Here is a 20,525-nt window from a genome sequence, read left to right on the forward strand (position 1 = left end):
AGAGGCTGCCAAAGGCATAACTCTATTCACTAACAGCCCCTGGAAGCCAAGAGCTAAGGTTCCTAGCTTAGGGCACTCAAGAGCTAAAAACCCAGCTGCAAGAGACAGGAGGGGCCCAGGAAAAAATGTGAACTGGGGACATTCACTCCTTTTTCTACTTCCTCAGCCCAGGGCTGTCACCTGTCACCCAGCTGCGGTGCTAAACTCCTCCTCACCCCACACACACCAGAGAAAGAGAGCAGATGTTGAATTTAAACTGAAAGCAAGGACCAAAGCAAAAAGGAGGATAAAGAAGGGAGTGTTGAAAAACAGTTACCATGGGAACTCCCACTAGGAAAAGTGCTCTAAGCCCTTTGCAGAAAGAAGCAGGGAAGGATCTAACTTCAGTGGTGAGATATTTCTAGGAACTATGGTTTTATATTTACAATTCAAATTCAGTGTTTGGGAAAATACAATCAAGACAAAAGTCTTTATGCTGGCAGGTCCTTTATCTACACAGATATCACCAGTGTTCTTGACCTTATGAAGATGTTTCTTTACCTACTAGAATTCTAAAACAATCAATTAAGTTTACTCAAGGCTATGGTGTCTGGGAAAACTGTACAAATATGTTTTTTTCCTCCACATAAATGTAAAATGTTACTTCTCCCAGAAAGATGGGCAAAGGCATATTCCAAAATCTGATCCATATCCAATCTTCAGATATAAAAACCCTGAAAATCTGCCCATAAGTCTGCAGGCACCCACAAATAGAGACTTTTACATTGATATTTAACATGTAAGATTTAAAGGAGACTCTAACACCCCAACATGGGGAGGGGCTCACCTTCTGCAGTCTTGCCACCTTCTCATAGCATCCTTCCAACTCCTGACGCAAGTTCCTGTTCTCATCTGAGAGGATCTCAACCATCTGCTGGGCTCTGGAAACAATGGCAAAAGGGTCTGCTGGCATTGGCTGATAAGAAGCAGAAGACTGCTGAGCCCTAGGCATAGCTGAATAGGCTTCTGCTGGCTGCTGCTGGTGATGGTGGTGGTGGTGTTGCTGCTGTTGCTGCTGCTGCTGACTCAGGCCTGGCTGGGTGAGACGGTAATGATCACCCTGGTGAGCCTGATTAGGAAGGAAATGTTGCTGTGCCTTAGGTAGATGAGCTGAGTGGTCTCCTTGGTTTGGGGCCGATGGATGTTGGGCAGGAGATAATCTAGTGGACGGTGGAGACTGCAGCAAGGGCAAGGAACCCCCAGATGTGAGAGAAGAAGTAGGGCTGTGAGGCTGAGAGTTCCTGGCTGACAGCGGCAATGAGATGTCCTGTATTGGCCTGGAAAACATGGAGGGCATACTAAGGTTAAGCTATCTCTGAAGGTACTGGAGGAGAAAGGCACAAGAAAGTGAAATGAAGAGGCTTCCAGTGCTCCCAGGACACCTACAATATGAACAGCGGGCAGTGTTAGATTAGGACTATGGGGTCTCTGCCAAAACCTCTATAATCCTTTCCAAGCCTGACCTTCTGTGACTGCCTGACAGACAAAGATGTCATCTCATGGAGGACTGAACCAGATGATCTTCAAAGGTTGCTTTGTGAAAATCAAAGTGATGTATGCCTATGCACTCAGTGCTCAAGTTGAAGGATTTTAAATGAGTCTTCTACAAGGTAATTTTTTTACCTCATTTTAAAGTAAACCTTTTCTGACATTCTACATGTGCTCTGGTACACGTAAAGAGTCAAATTTAGAAAATGTGTTCCACTTGTCCAGAAGGAAATAGCAAAAAGTAGTCAAAACCACCCCACTTTCTTGCTATCTGCAAGTCTCTTTGATAATAAACATTTCCACAAAAAATTACTTGAGGATATGTAGATCCTTATTAGAGATACCAAATAATTGTTATTGATTAGTTATTAATAGTTGGCTGATGTCTACTAGTAGTAATGATACCATGGCTTTGAGGGGATTATATGCAACATTATTATACAATTTTTGATGTACTGAATAACAAAATATAAGAACTGGAAAGGCCTCAATGAAATGATTTAGGCTAACTCTGTCATTGGACAGTGGGAGAAACAGAGGTCCAGAAAAGGGAAACAATCTGTCAAATATTACAGTGAATTAGTGGTGTGCCAGAATAGAACCCTTGTTTCCCAATTCCCATTTCCAGTGTCCATCCACTGCCATAATATATTGATTTCCATACATTGATGTTCAGATTGCCAGCTTATTGCTAATAGAAAGTTCTAGAAAGAGAACTTTGGCACATTGTTTAATGTAGCTCCTCCATTTTTATACCTAACACCAGACTACTAGCCATTAAGAGAAACAATCAGAGTATGTGAATGGATCAATTCCACCATCACCACTACCAGGAAGAATATCTGTCAATATACACAAAGGACAAAAAGCTTATACACCCCACCCCCAGCATGCCCAGCGAACCTCATATACTCCCACATCCTGTGGATGTTTGCACTCTAGTTGACATATATCCATCCAGGGAACACAGATGGCTACAGGCATGGAATTTGGATCCCAACAAAGTTTAGAGATCCTTTCTACTGCTAACTAGCTGTGTAACATCGCTCAAGTTATTTTATTTGCAAGAGCCTATTTCATTCCTGAGGTTGCAAATGAATTACAAAAATACTGGACTCTTCTCATTTTGGACCTGAACAGGAATTACAAAGAGTCTCTTATCTACTCAGTGAGATTGGTTGACCCTGTTAGTGATTTTACTTGTGGGATATCCATTTATCTTTACACTAAATTGCAAAATTCATGGTGAAACCAGGACAAGTCACAAGGAGCAATTAACTTTTAACTGATATTCCAGATGCTAAAGCACACCTCTCCCATACATATTCCAATTATCATTATTGCTCATTTATATATTCCCTGCAAAAGATTCTCACTATTAGGAATTTTTATAGCTACAAAATCATTCCAAACACTTGCTCATGAATACTCAATTACCTGGATGTTCAACAGAGACTTCAAACCTGCTCAAGTCCTAGATTCTGTCTCTTAGCCCCATCAATGCCTCTGGTTTACCCACATTTTTTAAATTTCATACATGTCACTATAAACAATTACTGAGTTTTGAAGAGGGCATGAGAACTATTTGTGGATAGAAAAAGTTACATGGTTCTCATGATTACAACTGGAAAGTTACTACCTTTATATAACCCTTTTCCAAGCACTCAAAGCATTCATTCAATCAAAAGCCTGGAAGCTGTTTGCAAACTATTTGGGGAAGAGTCTTTCTCCATTTTCCATACTGTGGATCCTTAGTTTCCTTAAAGGTAAAATTGACTATGCACTGTTCTTCCTCTTCAAGGAAAAGCTAACATTATATATAATAATTATTATAATTATATAATAATTATATAATATTATATATAATATGAATCACTTTCAATGGTGATTTTAGTTTTAGGAAAAGCCAGAAGTCACAGGGTGCCAAGTCTGGGCTATAGGGGGGCTGAGTTCACCTGGGGGATTCAATGTTTCACCATCAAGAACTTTCCACAAGACGTAATGCTTCAGCAGGCGCATTGTTGTGATAAAGCTACCAATCACCAATTGCCCATAGCCGGGGCCTTCTGAATCATCTGAATAGTTTCTGCAGGGGAATATTAAAGCTTAACACAAAACTTGATGCTGATTTGTTGCCCTACTCACTCAGTCATTTTGAATGCAACAGTCATACAATACACATGCTCATTTAATAGTGTCTACCACCTCCACTGACTAGTACAATGAAGTTGTCATTGTTCACACATGTCCACGCCAGTCTACTCTTCTTGGCTGATGGGTTACATTGTGTCACAGAAATTCTTCTCCTTATGTTAAAATGGCTGGACTTTTTCTGGATGGAGATTCTCCCTAGAGATAAATATAATGTCCTAAGATTTGTTGAGCTTTTTGAATATGTTGGGCAGAAAACACTGGCTTACATTTCATGGTCTCCAATCTAGTTCTCAAAATTTCAAAATTTAAGGGGAAAAATGACCATATTAACCTTCATCTTCATTGTCAGAATTTGAAAACCCAAGGCCTGGGAGATATTCTCTTTTAAAGATTGAATGCCCAGTTCTGAACTGGGCTTCCTCCCCGTCCTCTCCAGCTCCTCTGGGCCCCATCAGCAACTGAGGCCTCTCCTTCAAACAAATGGGCCACTGGTCTCCCTCCTGCCTGGATGCTGAATGGACCCTCCATGCACTGAACAGTTCACAGCCTCCTGGAGATGACCACAAAATCTATGGAAAGGGGCATTCAGGGTCAAATAAGCCCAGGACTGCAGTGGCTCTGGCCATGACTCTAGGCACTGCCTAAGAGATAAGTTGAAACAAGGCAGCTACCCCTCAGTTCCACAGGCTGGAAAAGGAAGCAGATTTCAGTGCACCATGCTGTTGGGAAAACCAAGAGAGTCCATCCCTGGCAGGTTTGCAAACATGAAGCAAGGCTTGGGCAGTTGCAAAGGGAGAGAAAACCCTCTAGCCAATGAACTCCATCTGGGCTCCTGCAACCACCCACCACACAAAAAAAGCAGGACCACATTAACTTTCCTGAAGTTCCCACTTAAGAGGAAAGGACTGAAAAAATGGCAGGGGTGGGAGAGAGCTGGGGGGTGCCAGAGGAAGTAAAAATACACTCAAGATTAAGTAATAAGAGTAACAGTAATAATAAAGGTGCTAGCTGGGTTAGCAGTACACTCCCCAGCACAGCATGAATTCCTTCCCACTGGCATACTAACCAGGAACAAGCCTCCAGCAGACAGTAGAATCATATGATCCCATGGAAGCCCTGACCTGCCTCCCTGTCCCTTCTCTCCCTTCATCTTGCCCCTTCCTAAGACAATGTGGATTCCTAGTGCTCTGCAGAAAAGGAAAAAGGGCATACATGCAGGACTGAGGCCAATGGCCAAAATCAGCACCACCACCCCGAGCAGGGAGAACTCCCTCCCAGACACAGACAGCTTACAGAGACACAAGGGGGGATAGCAAAGGTAAGTCCACTGAGTTGACATAGCGCCTTCCGCCCTGCTACCTTATTGACTGGAGGCCTCCACATCCCCAACCATGCAATCACCCACCCCCCACACACACACTACATACTCCTGGCCCACATGTATATAAGCACCCACGCTCTCACCAGAGCAGGTGCCACCAACAGCCTGAAACGCAATTTATTTTCCCTACAGAAATGGGGCCTTTTGCAGGCTCTGTGATGGTAAATATGTGAATCCTGGAGAGGGCCGCAAATTTTTTATTGTTTCTCTTGAACTACCAGCTATGCTCTGAACTGCAGAGTTAGGTCATCCTTAGATTCCACCAAACAAGGATTTTAAGAAATGTCAGACCTGGGCATGATTTCAACATCTGAAAGGAGGTGGCTGCTTTACAAACAGAAAATACTTAATTTTTAAAGGCAGTTGATAAATGTATAAACCCCAAATGCAAAATAAGCTCAGCAATTAAAAAGACAAAAATTTAGAAAATGTTTAATTCTTCACATGGCTTGGCCTTGTTTCCTATCTGAAGATCTAAGCATTCAGGATATTTATTTTTTTTTAAGTGGGGAGGAGGGCATATGGAAGATGAAATAATAAAAATGTTGTTTATAACATTTTGTTCATTTTAACAGCAAATCTCTAACATTTTACTGTACCTTGAAAGGCAAACAAAAAAAAATTTTTAACAGCACTTTGTTTAAAGAGCTTGCTTTGCATCCATATGTATAATTTGTGGATTAAGAACTAAAAATGCAGACCCTGGCTGGTGTGGTGTAGTGGACTGAGTGCTGGGCTGCAAAGCAAAGGGTTGTCAGTTTGATCTCCACTCAGGGCACATGCCTGGGTTGTGGACCATGCCCCCAATAGGGGGCACTTGAGAGGCAACCACACATTGATGTTTCTCTCCCTCTCTTTCTCTCTCCCTTCCCCTCTCTCTAAAAATAAATAAATAACATATTTTTTAAAATTAAAAACAGAACTAAGAATTTAGGGGAGGGAATTTCAGGGGAAATAAGGGAGGGATTTAGAGGAACCTATATAAAGGATACATGGACAACAACTGAGAAGGGTGGAAATGGGAGGGAGGGGGGAGCATGGGGGTAGTGATAGGATAGGAGTAATAGACAGAAAACTGTACTTGAAAAATAATTAAATAAAAAATTGGAGAAAAAAAGAATTTAGTCTTCTAATTATTTTGTGCTAGCAGCAGTTACTTGGAAAGGCACTCACAAACTGTTAAAGGAAATAAAGGGGACAAATGTATCACCACTTAAAAGTGTATACTGCTGGAATGCAATTCAACTACCTCCTCTTGCCAATCATTTGTCAATAGGTTCCACTCCCTTGTCCCATGACCTGCAAACATTTTATTGCCAGAATTTGGTTGATGTAGACCCAAACTTCACACAGAGTATCTTTTAAATTTGAATATTCATCAAACACATCAAGCACCTTATTCCTCTCCCATAGAGAAAAAAAAAACTTTTAGATCGAAGCTGTGTATTAAAATACTGCTCAAGAGAGAGTAATCAGCATGGGCTTTACTGCTTTTGTGGATAGAAACATAGAGCCACAGATAATGTATGAGGGAAGAAAAATACAATATCTTCCTGTAAAATAGATGCAACTAAATTTCTCTGGTGGCTTAATCAGTATGGGAAGAAAACATTGCTTTGGGGGTTCCTTATTATTTATTTAGGCAGATCAAAGGACTTTTCCATCTAGCTTTAAACACTGTGGGAGCCATTTCAGATCATGAACAATACTGGTGACTGAGTTCTGAAAATAGCTTTCCTGGGAAGGGGGGCCATGTGCTGAGTGGGGCTTTGGTTTTTGCTCCACACCCCAGCCAACACACTCCCCTCCCACAAGGCAACAGACATCAGCCCATCCACATACAGTAGGTAGGGAGTCCCACAGACTCTTCCATACTAATGGGAAGAACAAAACAAAAACCCCAGTTTCATTGACACTTTGCTGGCTTGGACGGGTTTCCACTAAGCTAAGCAATCCAAGAGACCAACCCCTCCTTGGGTCTTCTGTTTCATTGGGCAGGTGGCAATTGGGTTCTTGCTCTCATTTAAACCGGAATGATCCTGTCCATTACCCCACTTCCTGTTCCAAGCCACTTATCAGAACTTAGACTCCTGCTCTTTGAAAGCTGCACAGAGAAGGTTGAAAAGGGGTTGGGAAATGAACCTGAGTTAAGCAAAAAATACCCTAAACTGGAAAAGTTAGGGGTGAAGCCCAAAGTGAATTGCCTCTAGCTAAAGAGTTGCATCTAGAAGGAGAAAATGATGAAACACTAGGAAATGCAGAGGTATGCTGTTACCTGACCTCTACTCCACCCCGGTGACTGCCTTGTCTCCTGAGTCACCCACTGAAGAACTTTAAGCCAAGAGGCTTTTCCTCAAAGGAATGAGAAGAAGACAGGAGGCAAAAGGACATTAAAGAGACAACAGGCCTAGTCTAGAGTCCCTTATGGAAAAGACCACTCTAGGTCCAGGCACTTCAAATCTCCTGGCCACCCATCATTACCCATGGTAACAGGGCAAAAATACCACATGACTTCCATCTTTGTTGCCCATGGTTGAAACCTTCCCTCTGTCCCATATGCTGGCATACTACTGATCACAGACATGGTCTTAATAGTAACAATAGGAACAATGAACAAAACAACAAAATCTAAGGTCTGGTTGATATAGTTGGCCCTTAAATAAATCAGAAGTATATGTGAGTAGGCAAAAGTAAGTTTACATTTATACTACAAATAAATAATACAATAATTAATACATAATAATATAAGAACACACTCCATCTTTCACACACTCACAGGTATAAGCCTGCTTTTGCCCACTTCTCTATTTAAGAACTAAATATATAGAACAGTACAGTACTCCTGAACTAACAGCAAGTGGTACAGAAGCCTGGGGTGTATTTTGCCTTCTATATTTTAGCACATGACCAAAATTTCTATATAATATGATGTAAATTTAAATTAGATATCTAAAAACATAATACGCAACTAACAAAGTCTCTACAAAAGAAAGATGAAGCAATACAGACTTCATAACCTAAAAGGAAGTACAAGACAAGTTACATTCTGAACCTACACATGTATAGTTTACCCACAGTAATATCTGGGTGCTTGTTTAGTGCTTAAAAGAATCACAGTAATTCTGCAGAAAGATGTGTTCACAAAAAATATGAGAGTTTTGCAGAGGCGAATAAATAGAAGTGACAGGATATTCCAGACAAATTAAAGTCCAGGATGATTTGCTTCTGCTCCTAAAGGAAGGGCTTAATAACTTGCAAGATGGAACACTGACCCTTCTTTCAATATCCTAAGAGACGGAAGAGCAAACAGCTGCTGAAATAATCCACTAGGCAGTTGAGGCTGTACTCAACCTATAAAGTACAAGGAATGTTAATGCAGTGCTAATTATGGATAGAAATTCAGGTTGGCAGTAAATTTATTAAGTCAGGGTCCAGCCATGCATTGCAGAGTCTGTCACCGCAAACCCCTGCCCACTCTTTCCCTTAAGATTCCTAACACATAGCAGAAGCTGGTTGGGGAGGAGGTCAGAAAACTATAGAAAGGGAACGCTCTTACCTGGTTGCTCCATACTCAGGGGGATGCTGATACCTCAGCAGTTGCCCCTCTGTTCGCCCTGGCTGGTTCAAACGATGCTCACTATAGAAGTGCCCTGGCTCTTGGGGCTTGCACACTACAGACTGGGGTGGCATGCCCTTGAAGGGATACTCTGGTGGGGGGCCTCGGTGTTCCATGCCCTTCAGGCTATGCTGGCTTGGAGTCAGTGCTTGAGCCTTGTAGAAATCACTGGAACTTGTGGGACTCTTGTAGATGTCATTGGGTTGTGGAGGGGAAAGGGGAGTGCTGGTGACAGGTGGATGGGCTTTAACTCCACTGGTGGCCAGAGACATCTGCATTAGTCGTTCACTCAAAGAGCGGACATGTCCTTGCTTAAGGTCTCTGAGTCCTTCATCTTGGTGCATCTTCCCAGGATGAAGCCGCTGAACTGAGGGGCGTCCCTCAGTCCTCATTTTCTGGTTGGTGACTCCAGTGACATAAAAAGCAGCTCCAACACTGGCATGCTGTTGGCCACGAAAGTACTGGGACTGGACTTTGGCTTCTTCATAGGTTGGGAGTTCTTCATTATTTTGCATCCGAGGGGAAAGCTGCTTCTCCATGATAATGTTTTCTGACTGGATTTCCTGCCCCTGGGGTTCTTGTCTAGCAGGATGTGCCACAAGCTGTTGGTGGTGATCCTGGGAACTCAACACATCATTCTGAGGACATGGGTTCCCACTGCCACTGGAGAAAGGAGGGCCATTCCCTGTGGCTTGCTGGTGTATGGCAAGCAGGTTGCGATTCTCACTAGGATTGCCATAGCGAAGCTGCTCTTGTAGCAGGCGCTGCAACACTGTGGTTCCTCCACTTGGCTGTTCTTCAGAATTTCTCATCTCTATTGCTGGTGGTGCCTTGTGTAGAGAGAGAGAAATTGGGCACCTGGGCTGCCCTTGACCTAGGAAGGGGAAACAGGAAGCTTAACACCCAGTTGATGGATAAATCATTCCTCTAAAGGGGAAGAAAATGGGTATTTGGGGTGAAGATTCCATTGTAGATACAGATAATTGAATCTAAAATGAATAGATTAATTATTTGTGACTCTTGACTCTAGCACTGATATGATGAGGAACTTGGCAGCATAAGCAGCTTTATTTCCTCTTTCACTTTTAGCATGGGTTAAATATTTAATCTTGACTTGACTCCTGAGAGGACCAGGAAAGCCTGGAACAGTCAAGTAGAGGAATCAGAGAGAACAAACTCCCTAGGTCCTTACTTACAAGGTTTATTTCTCTGCATTCTATTTAAATAAAAAATCCAACTCTTATGGCTGTGGCAGCGGGGGCAGGACAGTAGAGAGAAGTTACCTCATAGACAGGATCTGTAAAGCAGTTCAGCATGTAAAGAAAGTTATAAAATGCCAAATAATAACTGGTATAAATAAAAAGTGAAGAGAGCTTGGCTTGCACCAGATAGAAATGATCCCTGCTTGATGAAAATAATTTTCTCTGATCTCATAAAGCTCTGAAACACACACACACACACACACACACACACACACAGAGGAATCTTCTTTTTTTGTACTGTCCATTTTGGATGCTCCTTGGCTTAGTAAGAGAAGACTTGGGACAATCATTGACAAAGTTTCTCTTCCAGCCATCCTGGAATTGTCTTTGGGATGATGTTGTTGGGTAGGATGAGTTTAGAGGGAAAAACCCTTTTTCATTTGAACTGTGACTCTGAAAGCACTTAGAAATTGAAACATAAGAAGGTCATCCTTTTGGAAAAAGTATAATTATAATATCCTTTCCCTACCACTATTTTTTCTTAAGGAAGCAGTGTGGATCAAGTGAAACATATCAGTAGTCAGACAACTCAAGAATCAAATTCTAAGCATGGCGTGGTTTTACAGGATAACCCAAACAATTGATTCCTCCTTTATTGTCTTTTGTCCCCACACCTGAAGATTAGTAAAGTTCACTCTGTCTCTCTCTCCCTCTGTATGGTATAATAGTACACACAAACTCATTATAAGCTCACAAAGTCTTTGGACACAATTTGTCTCTCGTGTTATGTACTGCAATTTCACACTACTGTTCAACAATGAAACTTTCACTCTAAGGATCTTAAGTAGTGTTGGATAATGGACATGTCACACAAAAAGTCACAATAAAGGTCAACCTAACCCACCTTCAGGCTCCTTGATGAGAACTCTGGAATTTTGGTTCCAAGGCCCTGGTTTCTATATTAAATAGCCTCCAGTCTCTCCAGAAACACGAACCCCTTTCTTTTAATGTTACAGGGATGAGTGACCCAGAAGATGTATATGGTAGATGGAGAGAAGTCATCTGCTCTCCTTTCACACTTCTTGCATGATTACTGCTACCTAGTTTTCAATTATTGGGCAGAGTAGTTTGACCCCACAGATAACTTTCCAAAGGCCCCTTCTAAGTCTCATTAATCCAATTTTGGGGGAAATGTACACCAAGGGCCTGAGCAACCTGCACTCAAGTTCTCTTTTCCTCCCTCCCAGTGACCCATTCAAACTCCTGTATTTAAACTATCAGATTGGGATTTTCTGACAGGCTGACAAGTATAACATATATATCTCTTTTGATGTCTAAAAACCAGAAAGATGACTACCAAACCACTTTTCCTTGCTCAAACAATGGAAATGGGAGTATGTATGGTTACACAAAAATCACTTATAAACCCCTCCTGCAAGGCAGGAAAATCCAGACATTGAGCTGCCCCAGACCCTGAAATAAGTACACCACCCCCTCCCATTTCACAGCCACCCTACCCTGCATGCACACAGGCTTGAACACACACACAGACACACACACACAAACACCAATGATCCATACCTATTTCTGCTTTCTTTTAGGCGTAAAGCCTTGATCAGGATAGGGAATTCTTGCTTATGAGCAGCTCCAGAAACCGCAACAGCAGATTACCTCTCCCCTAACACTCAGGTTCACGTTAAGCGCCGCCAAAGTCCAACCAGTGGTCACTCTGAAATGTTCAGGAAGGGGAGGGAGGAGAAATAAAAACGTCGTTTCCATTTTGCCACCAATGGCCAACAGTTAAACAAACCAGTCCTTCCAAGGGAATAACTTGTCTTCCCATGTGCCTGTCTTTTATATGAGTGGCAGGTTCCATTTCCACCAGGACAAAAAAGAACCTCACTATCTAGCAGTGTGTTCAGAAGACTGGCCAGTTTCCAGGAGGTGGAAATGTGCAGGTCTGAGACTAGAAAGATTGCTCTTTCTAGCCTCACAGCCAGAAAAAAGCTGCTGCTTCATTTGAGTTGGGTTGATGGGTGATGACAGAAGCCACAACCACTGTCACCTTTAGAGCACAACCTTTAAACTGCTAAATGATCCATACCTAAATGATCCAGTGGTAGGACAAGTGAGGATTACTGCCCCACATCCTAGAAGGAAAGGCAGTCATCAAAAGGTAGGTTTTTGGTTAAAGATAAATTGGGAGTGGAACTCCCAATTCAACTGCTACAGCCTCAGATGGGCAGAAGCAACCTCAAACTCTTTTAAACCAAGTCATTAAGTACCTATCACATACTGGCTATTCCAGACATATGCCATCTTCATGCTAAACTCAATGAGGAATACAAAACACACATAACGTATAGTTCCTGCCCTCACAGAGTTTACAATCTGATCAATGGCCCATTCATTCTTACTGGAGTAGCAAAGGCAACTGCCCTTCTCAAGGCACAGCAGCAACCCTTGTCCTTCAAGAAGATGCCCCCACTTGCTTTCTCAGCACTTCCACAGCCCTGGTAGCTCTGCAAAAGGAAAAAAACTGGATTCACACTATAGAGATTAGCTGCAAACACTGACCAGATATGGATTTGAGATAGTTCTCATGTCTAACTACGATTTTTCCCTCAGACAAGGCCTGCAGGTCCCACCAAAATATTTATCAAGCAGACATTTGTGTTTAGGTGGTGTGCACATGATCCACATACTGATTTTCTGTCCTGGCTTATCCGTGACTCACTCTTATCACTTAAAGGAAAAGCTTTAATCTGTACCACAGGCACCATTTGTGGAGCAAGGCATTGCAAACAAAGCAAGCATGCATCTCTGTATTTTGAGAGCATGTCCAAAACATCCAAGTTTTTAAAAAAATCTACAAAACCACACAGTGATTAATTTAACATTATTTTCTTGCAGTATTACCAAGAATAAAGTGAAAAGATAGAGTGAGCAAACGTGGAAATTTGTCTTTACACCTTGTTTCAGCCCAATGTGTAATCACAATCAAAAGCAAAACAGTCTCCAATCTGCAAGGTAATTATTTGGGGGTGTCTTCCCTCATTTCAAAGAGAGAAACTTGTAATTGGAATCAAAGCTGGACTGTTGACACAGCTATGGTAAATAAATAACCACTGTGCTTCTATTATCCAATTCTGAACAAAAGTTGTCTTTTTCTTTAACTGAAACATGCAGAAAACAGCCCAAGTCTTTTAAACTAGAACCCCTGAATAAAAACTACCATATAATTATTTGCCAGTACTATTTAGATTCTTCAAGCCAATCTTGACAGGCTTGCTCCTGACGCCTAGCTCCTCACCAAGAAAACTTTACTTGTCCAAAGTCTTACTCTCTTTCCTTAATTTTATCCTCTGTCTTTCATATCCTTTTGAAAACCCAAATAATTTTATGTCAATCAGACACAGATTGTCCCTCCCCATTACCCCACTCCCGGGCCTTTTTTGTTTCTGTTTAAAAGAGGAAAAGAACTCATCCTAAGGGGAAAAAAAGCTTTGATTTCTCTCCAGTTTGCTAATATTTTTTTAAAGAACTTATGTTAATCTAGACGTTAAAAGTAACATAAAAAGGAAGTCAATACCCCATTTATTTATTAGAGAAATGAAAGGAAAATATTTCTGTTCTCATGTACAAGAAGTAAAGTAGTATGAACTCTGCAACCTTTAATCTGTCCACAGCTTTAATCACATCAACTAGGGGTCTGACATCATCTTCAATCAGTAAAATAACCTTGCTTCTCCTGGACACACTATTTCTAAGGATATTTGATAGAGGAAGAAAGGATATCTGTGGTTTTTCTCTTTAAAAATGCAATTTGAGTCTATAGATTCAATACTTCTGTAATAATAACAGGGCAGCAAGGCCCAACTAAATTCTCATTTCATTTGCATTCATTGGCCTCTTCCAGTATACCTGGGAGATTGAGCCAAAGCACATTAGTAAGAGGCCAGAGTTTTCCAAGCCAAGGCCCATAAAATCAACATTACAAGGTGGCGAGGGCAGATCACATTCCCATCCTTCAAATAAATTTTGAAATATGCCGATAAGACCTTCTCTCTACCCTTTCTATCTCCTGCTACCTATTCTGCCCCTATCCCACACTCCACCAACCAGATTAAAAATCTAAGTTTAGGAAACCTGTTTCTCTGCTAAACCTTGGTCAACTTATTCAAACAATTTTACTTCCAGCTAAATGGAAAGAAGCCAGTTCAAAGTTTTCCCTATATCTGCATGTATGTACTTGTGCATCACACACAGGCACGTGCGCGCGTGCACATACACACACACATACACACACACACACACACCTTCCCATACAAAAAAGAGGCAAAATGGCCCACTGAATTCTCTCATGTTCTCTGAGATTGGTCCATATTGTGGTCTGAAGTGTCCTAGGGAACAGCTTTTCCAATAGTCTCACAACTCAAGATACTAATTCACTTCCTTTGAGAAGTAAGAAAGAATGGTCCATCTGCAGGTTATCCCTAAACTTTCAGTGGGTGATGGGCAGGCAGTATAAGTACCATGGTGAAGAGCCTGGGCCCAGAGTTACCCTGTCCAAGTTGAAATCCTGAATCTATGGCTTACTAACAGACCTCATACGTGTCTCTTGATGTCCTCAAGCCTCAAATCTCACCATCTACAAAATAGGGATAATGGTGCTCATATCTCATAAAGTTTTTATAAAGCTTAAGTCAGGTGAAGCCTGTAAAGTGTAAACACAGAGCTTGGTACAAAGTAAAGGCTCAATAAAAGTTAGCTATTAATATTATTATTTCAATGTGGCTTTTTTCTAGAAGGCTGCAGCAATTTTTTAAAGTAAAGTTGTTTTTGTAAAACCCTTATTTGCAACTCAGCCTGTATGCAGAGGTTCTTAAGTTGGATGTTCAAACAAGAAAAACTTTTGGAAGACCCTCTTTTTTATAAATGAAGATGCCACAGCTTAAAAGTGGTCAGAGCTAGGGCTAGAATACAGGTTTTATTATTCCTAGGAGAATAATACTTCCACTAAAATACAGGGTCTGGCACAAATAATGCCCCTTTTAATTACAAAAATCATAAACATGTAGTTATGTAACAAACAATATCACACTCAAGCACAGGATGACATTTTAGGTGAAATGTTCAAACTGTGTGAGAGATTCACATACCCTACCAACCACACTTAAGCAAGTCTTACTTCTACCAGACCCTGTTTATAATATAGCATATTATCTTACACATAGGAGATGCTTAATAAATATTTATTAAATTGAATTGACTCTAGTTTTAAGAGACTATGAACCTGGCTTAATTATACCACAAATTTTTCAATTCAATTGGAAGTAAAATGACAATGGCAGTGGGGGAAATCCAAACAGGTAAGAGGGATATGTTTAGTAAGAACTATGGCAGAAGGATCTTACAGTTTCTCCTTTTTAGATGAAGATATACAGATAGGTCAGAGAGTAACAGGAACCTCCACTGCTCAATGTTTCCAGGCCCCTGTTCTAGGTCTTGTCAATATTATAACAACTCGGTCTTTACTCTTATTTAAGTCTAACACTAGCTTAAGAAAAAGTTTTGAGTCATCCTCATCTCTTTGCTCCTATCTCTACCTTAATCTAGATTAGGTTAGAAATTTATTTTAAGAACTACAGTAAGGCCTTGGCATTTCCAAATCTTACTGAGGATCAGTGTCACTTATCTGTTTCTGAGATGGCAACTCAAAGGTGTGCTCAATTTGGTCCCAGTTTTACTTTTCTGTAGTATAAAGCAATTAAGTTAACATGTTAAAAAGTCAACAAAATTGATTAACCCTAAAATGTATATGAGCAGAAAAATACTGAGTGACCAGAAAAATACTGTTGCTATCAGCCCTCCACCTCCCTCCACACACATCAATTCGAAGGGAGGAATAAATAGAACAAGCTATCACATCCCATTTCTTCTTGCCTCAGAAAGAGTATAAACAGTCCACGAAATTAGATTGAGCACAAACCGAGAAAAGTTTCAGGATATACCTAGAAGCTGTCTGGTTTACCAATATCCTATCTTTAATGGCATACTACCCACTTTTATTTTTACCTTATTTTATATGTAATATATGCATAATATGCAAATACTTATAACAAAGAAAAATCACTCATAATCTTAACAACTAAACCCAAACATTGTTAACATAGAATATTTCCTTTAGCTTTTTTCTTTGTGTGTGTTTCTGCAAAGCAATAAAATATAAACGTACATATAACTTTGGATCCTACATTTCACTTTATTATAAGCATCTTCTCCATGCTGGGGCATGAACTTCATAACAAACATTGCAATGACTGCATAATAGTCCATTAAATGAGTGTATCAAGATTCACTTACCTATTTTCCAATTATTCAGACATTTAAATTGCTTTTAATTTTGTCCTAATCTAAAAACATCTTTGTGATTTACTCTTTTTCAATATTTTGGATTGATTCCTAATGGTAAAATCCCAAAAGTAAAATTAATGAGTCAAGGAGCATGAATGTTTTTACCCACTAAAAAAGTAAACCCACTAAAACCCCACTAAACCCACTAAAAAGGTAAAACTAGCATAACACCAAAGTCCCATGAAATCTTTCCTTCACTTAATGAAAAATTATCCTCCTCCCATTTTTCCACCACAGCAAAGCAGGAGTCCTGGGAAGGAAAAGAGCCAAGAGAAGCAGTGTAGTATCCCAGTGGCTTTCAAAATGGCAGAGTGGAATGTGGGCTCCCTTGTGAATCCAGCTTGCATGCACTTGTTCCAAATTTCCATCCAGCCAAGAAGCTAATTAGTAAAAGCAGCAGGGGGGTGAGAACAGGTTCATGGCCTCTCCTTTTGGAGAAGCCTGTAATGACTTATTTCATGTTTCATTTTTGCCTTTGGAATGAATGATCTGAGAGTCAGTTTGAAGACATTCATTCAGTTCTATTGACCCAACCTGCTAAATTCTCAGAATTAAATTGATTACATTGGTTAGTTTTCAGATACCAATATTCAATACACTTTAAAGGACAATGTGCTATCTAGATCTAAGCATACATAAGCAATGGGCCTGTGTACCTCTGTTTTCAGTCACAGTTAAGGAGGCAGATTTAAGGTCAGCGCAATTTAATATTATACGGCTAAGTGGCACCTGTCTTAAATGGTCAATGTGTTATAGACAGAGGTTTATTTGCACACTCAACCATAAAAGTCATCTAGTCCTTCGCTTAGCATAATGCTTTCCGGTTCTACCCATGAAATAAGCCAGGTGGTAAAAGACAAATACCACATGATCTCACCTTTAACGGGAACCTAAACAACAAAACAAACAAACAAGCAAAATATAACCAAAGACACTGAAATTGAGAACAAGCTGACAGTGACCAGAGGGCAGAGGGGAGCAAATTTCAGGGGAATTTCCTGTAGGGTTTACAGGAACAAGTATAAAGGACACATGGACAAAAACTAGGGGGAGTAGAAATGGGAAGGAGGTGGGGAGGGATGGGTGGGCAGGCTGGGATGGGAGTAAAAGACAGAAAACTGTACTTGAACAACAATTAAAAAGAAAATTTGAAAAAGAAGGACAATCTTAAAAAAAAAAGTCACCTAGTCCTAAGGCAGGGGAGAGAACAGCCCAGAGATGCCTTAGCAAGAGCAGACACAATAGGCATTTCTTTCCTAGGCTGCTTAGTGAGAATTCTCTGAATAGGATAGTTCTTTCCACCTCCTCCTTTAAGGTTTTTCCCTAGTCCTCCTCCATCATCCCCCTGTCCCCACCTCCCCTCAACACGGAAAACTAATTCTCTCTCCTCAGTGTTTCTACTGGAGTTTATATACACCTCTATTAGAGCACTTATCATACCTTATTTTCTACAAACATTTATCAAGCACTTAACTATATAGCCAGACACTGTACAGGTCCTAGGGTGGATTAAAAAAAGAGAAATGACATAGAGTCCAGTCCTCAAGGAGCTCCCAGTCAAGCAGTGGGGCAGGATCCAACAGGAAACCAGAGGTATGAGCAGATTGCTCTGGCAACACAGATAACTCTGCAAAAACTCTGAGCCACCTAAGCAAAGCTTCTCAAAGGAAAGGACCTATGGGCTGAGTAAGAGACATGGAATCTCATAACCAACTTAATGTTGGGGAACATGGAAAGGGAAGCATCAAAGATAGGTTGAGATATATTCTAGAGAGTGATTGGCATATGAATAACAGCTAAGGTCAAAGACTGGGCTGGACCACACAGAACGGGAACAGAATGGAACCAAAGATGAATCTAGGTTGGGACCCTGAAAATAAGTGAGCACAAGTTAGGTACTTTGCAAGTGTGAGAGCAAGAGAGAAATTCCTTTATTTACCCATGGCTCTCCTGGGCACCCCTACCCCTTATACCTTCTATCTAGACCTTGGGATACACTGCTCCAGGAATGAAAGTTCCCAGTTGGAATACACAAAGGTAAAAGAAGTTAATTCTTGTCTTTTAAGATTCTAAGTACCCAGGCAGAAATCACTGTTTCATCCAGAAATGAAGTTGCTAGACTACAAGATCTTAGAAAGCATGGGCTGAGTGAAAGTTTTTACTCTGTCATTCCCAACACCCAGAACTTTAATTGGTACATAAAGTATGCTTAATAATTGCATACTGAGTAAATAACAACTTCCCAAAGACTTTGCTAGAGTCGACAGAAGAGGAGAAAAGGCGTGAAAGTCATATAATAGCAATAACAACAATACCATTACCTTTACTTTCCCAGTCTTTCTTCTAAGACAAAATCTCTTTCACTTCTGTTATCTTATTTGTCCTTCACAGCAGCTCTGTGAGGAAATAAAGGCAGATGTGATTAATTCCATTTTACAACTGCCAAAGCTTAGGTCCAGGGCAGATAGCTAATGATAACTAATTTGACCAAGGTTTCACTGTGGCTCACTGGTGGGGCCAGAATAAGAATTCAGGTCTATGACTTTCTGCCCTGTGCTGGCTTATTAGACACAAACCTCTACAGAAGTGACTCTCCAGTATTTAAGAGGACAGTTCACCAGATAAATTCATTAGGAAAACAGATTTCCTCCGGACTCCAACAGTACCAAGTTAGTGGACTGCAGCTAGAAGAAAATTTCCCCTTACCAACACTGGAACAGCTCAATATAATTTGCAGCAGTACTCCTCTAACATAATTGGGAGCTCCCTGTTTTGCTGTGTACCCCTTTAGAAGGGAGCCCCATCTGCCTTCAGTCTGGTTTTTGTGGCTGAGTGGAGCACAGGTGCTGACTTCAGGTGTGGTATTCAGCAGGTGCAGGGACAGGAGGCAATGTTTCATATCTTCATACCAAAGGGCCTGAGTCACTCCCTAAAGTCAGCCCCTCCTCCTCGCCCTGACTTGCAAGCCCTAAGAACCTGTCTTGACTGAATTGCCATTGCAAACAGAACTAAATCTAGACCCTGCTTTCCCAGGTAAGACTACAGTAAAATCAATTAAATTACAAGTAATATAACCCAGTCAAACTGACCACTGTCCAAAATTCTAGTGCAGACATATGCTGCAGGTAGAGCATCAGGTAATATATGTACAGAATGACTTACCTGTACTATTTTGGGGGAAAAGTGAGCATCACAGCATACCCACATTACGTATTTAGCTACTGAGCACTTATTCTATTTCAAATGGCCCTGAAACCTCAGGAGCAAGCATTCAGTCGCTTTAAAAAGGTGGAGTACAAAAAATATAACATGCTAGGAATCCTGTGCTCCAGTTCCCATCACTCTCCTTCAGGCTCCCAAGGGATAACTACTAGCCTAGTCACAAAAAGTACCGTGTCAGAAAAGTTATCATGTTGACCTAATGGAAGCCTAACTGAGAGCCCAAGGCAAATAAAATATTCTTGGGGGTAAAGGGGGTGTCATCAGAATTTTCTTAGCTCCAAAAATTGTGTGCTTTAAAAACATTTTGCCTCTCCCAAACACATACACACAGAGCAAACATGAACTAACTGTAGAAGAAAAAAAAACAAAAATAAATGTTACCTTAATGAAATGGTTTATTGTCATTTGTCATATTTCTCTAATTCATACGGAAAACTCAAATTAATAAGCTTTGGTTTACACTCCATGATCAAGAAAGTAAACCTGGCTACTAAACTGAAATGCGATCATAGTATATAAACAGATTGAAACAAAAATCTGAACTAAAAACATAATGTAATAATGAGAAAATTAGATTTCTTCAATATAGGTAATTTAAATAATTTCCCCAACCTGTGATTTTTATCTCAGTTTCCTATCACATGAAAATGTGTTATTAATTCAATACAAATACATGGCTCTTAAAAGCAACCCAAATGATTAAGTAATATACTAATTAGCTTCCTAACAGGGAAGGTTTTAATTGAACTATTCTATTATAAACTTCATCAAAGTTTCCAGGGAAACTTCACAAAAGAATGTCAAACCTGGCCCATATTTTTTATGCCCTTAAAAATAATTCTCAATGCACAGAAACACAAAAAGCTTATTTCTTTTCAATGCTGTTAACACTCAGGCCACTAAATTTTCTGATGTCAGCAATCCCCTTCCCACAAATATTCCAAGTATGCAGAACCGTCATTCTCCTTTCAATTATGTGGTTTCTCTGCTCCTTTACTGATTGAGT

At 40.6% G+C, this 20,525-nt stretch overlaps 1 protein-coding gene across 2 annotated transcripts in view; it reads right to left on the reverse strand.

Moving 5' to 3' along the window:
• Positions 1–20,525, reverse strand: part of AMOT (angiomotin) — a 65,905-nt gene that overhangs the window by 38,767 nt on the left and 6,613 nt on the right. Inside the window, exons 3-6 of one of the 2 annotated variants that reach the window (XM_037060167.1) lie at positions 18,619–18,693; positions 11,462–11,609; positions 8,619–9,552; positions 827–1,316 (exon numbers count right to left, since the gene is read on the reverse strand). In XM_037060167.1, the coding sequence (XP_036916062.1) occupies positions 827–1,316; positions 8,619–9,490 (1,362 nt within the window). In that variant the 5' untranslated portion in view covers positions 9,491–9,552; positions 11,462–11,609; positions 18,619–18,693. The remainder of the gene's footprint in view (positions 1–826; positions 1,317–8,618; positions 9,553–11,461; positions 11,610–18,618; positions 18,694–20,525) is intronic. The other variant, XM_037060168.1, reaches the window with a different exon arrangement.

This window comes from Sturnira hondurensis, unplaced genomic scaffold (assembly GCF_014824575.4).
Source record: "Sturnira hondurensis isolate 20B ecotype Veracruz unplaced genomic scaffold, ASM1482457v3 Scaffold0011391, whole genome shotgun sequence".
Classification (NCBI taxonomy): Eukaryota; Metazoa; Chordata; class Mammalia; order Chiroptera; family Phyllostomidae; genus Sturnira; species Sturnira hondurensis.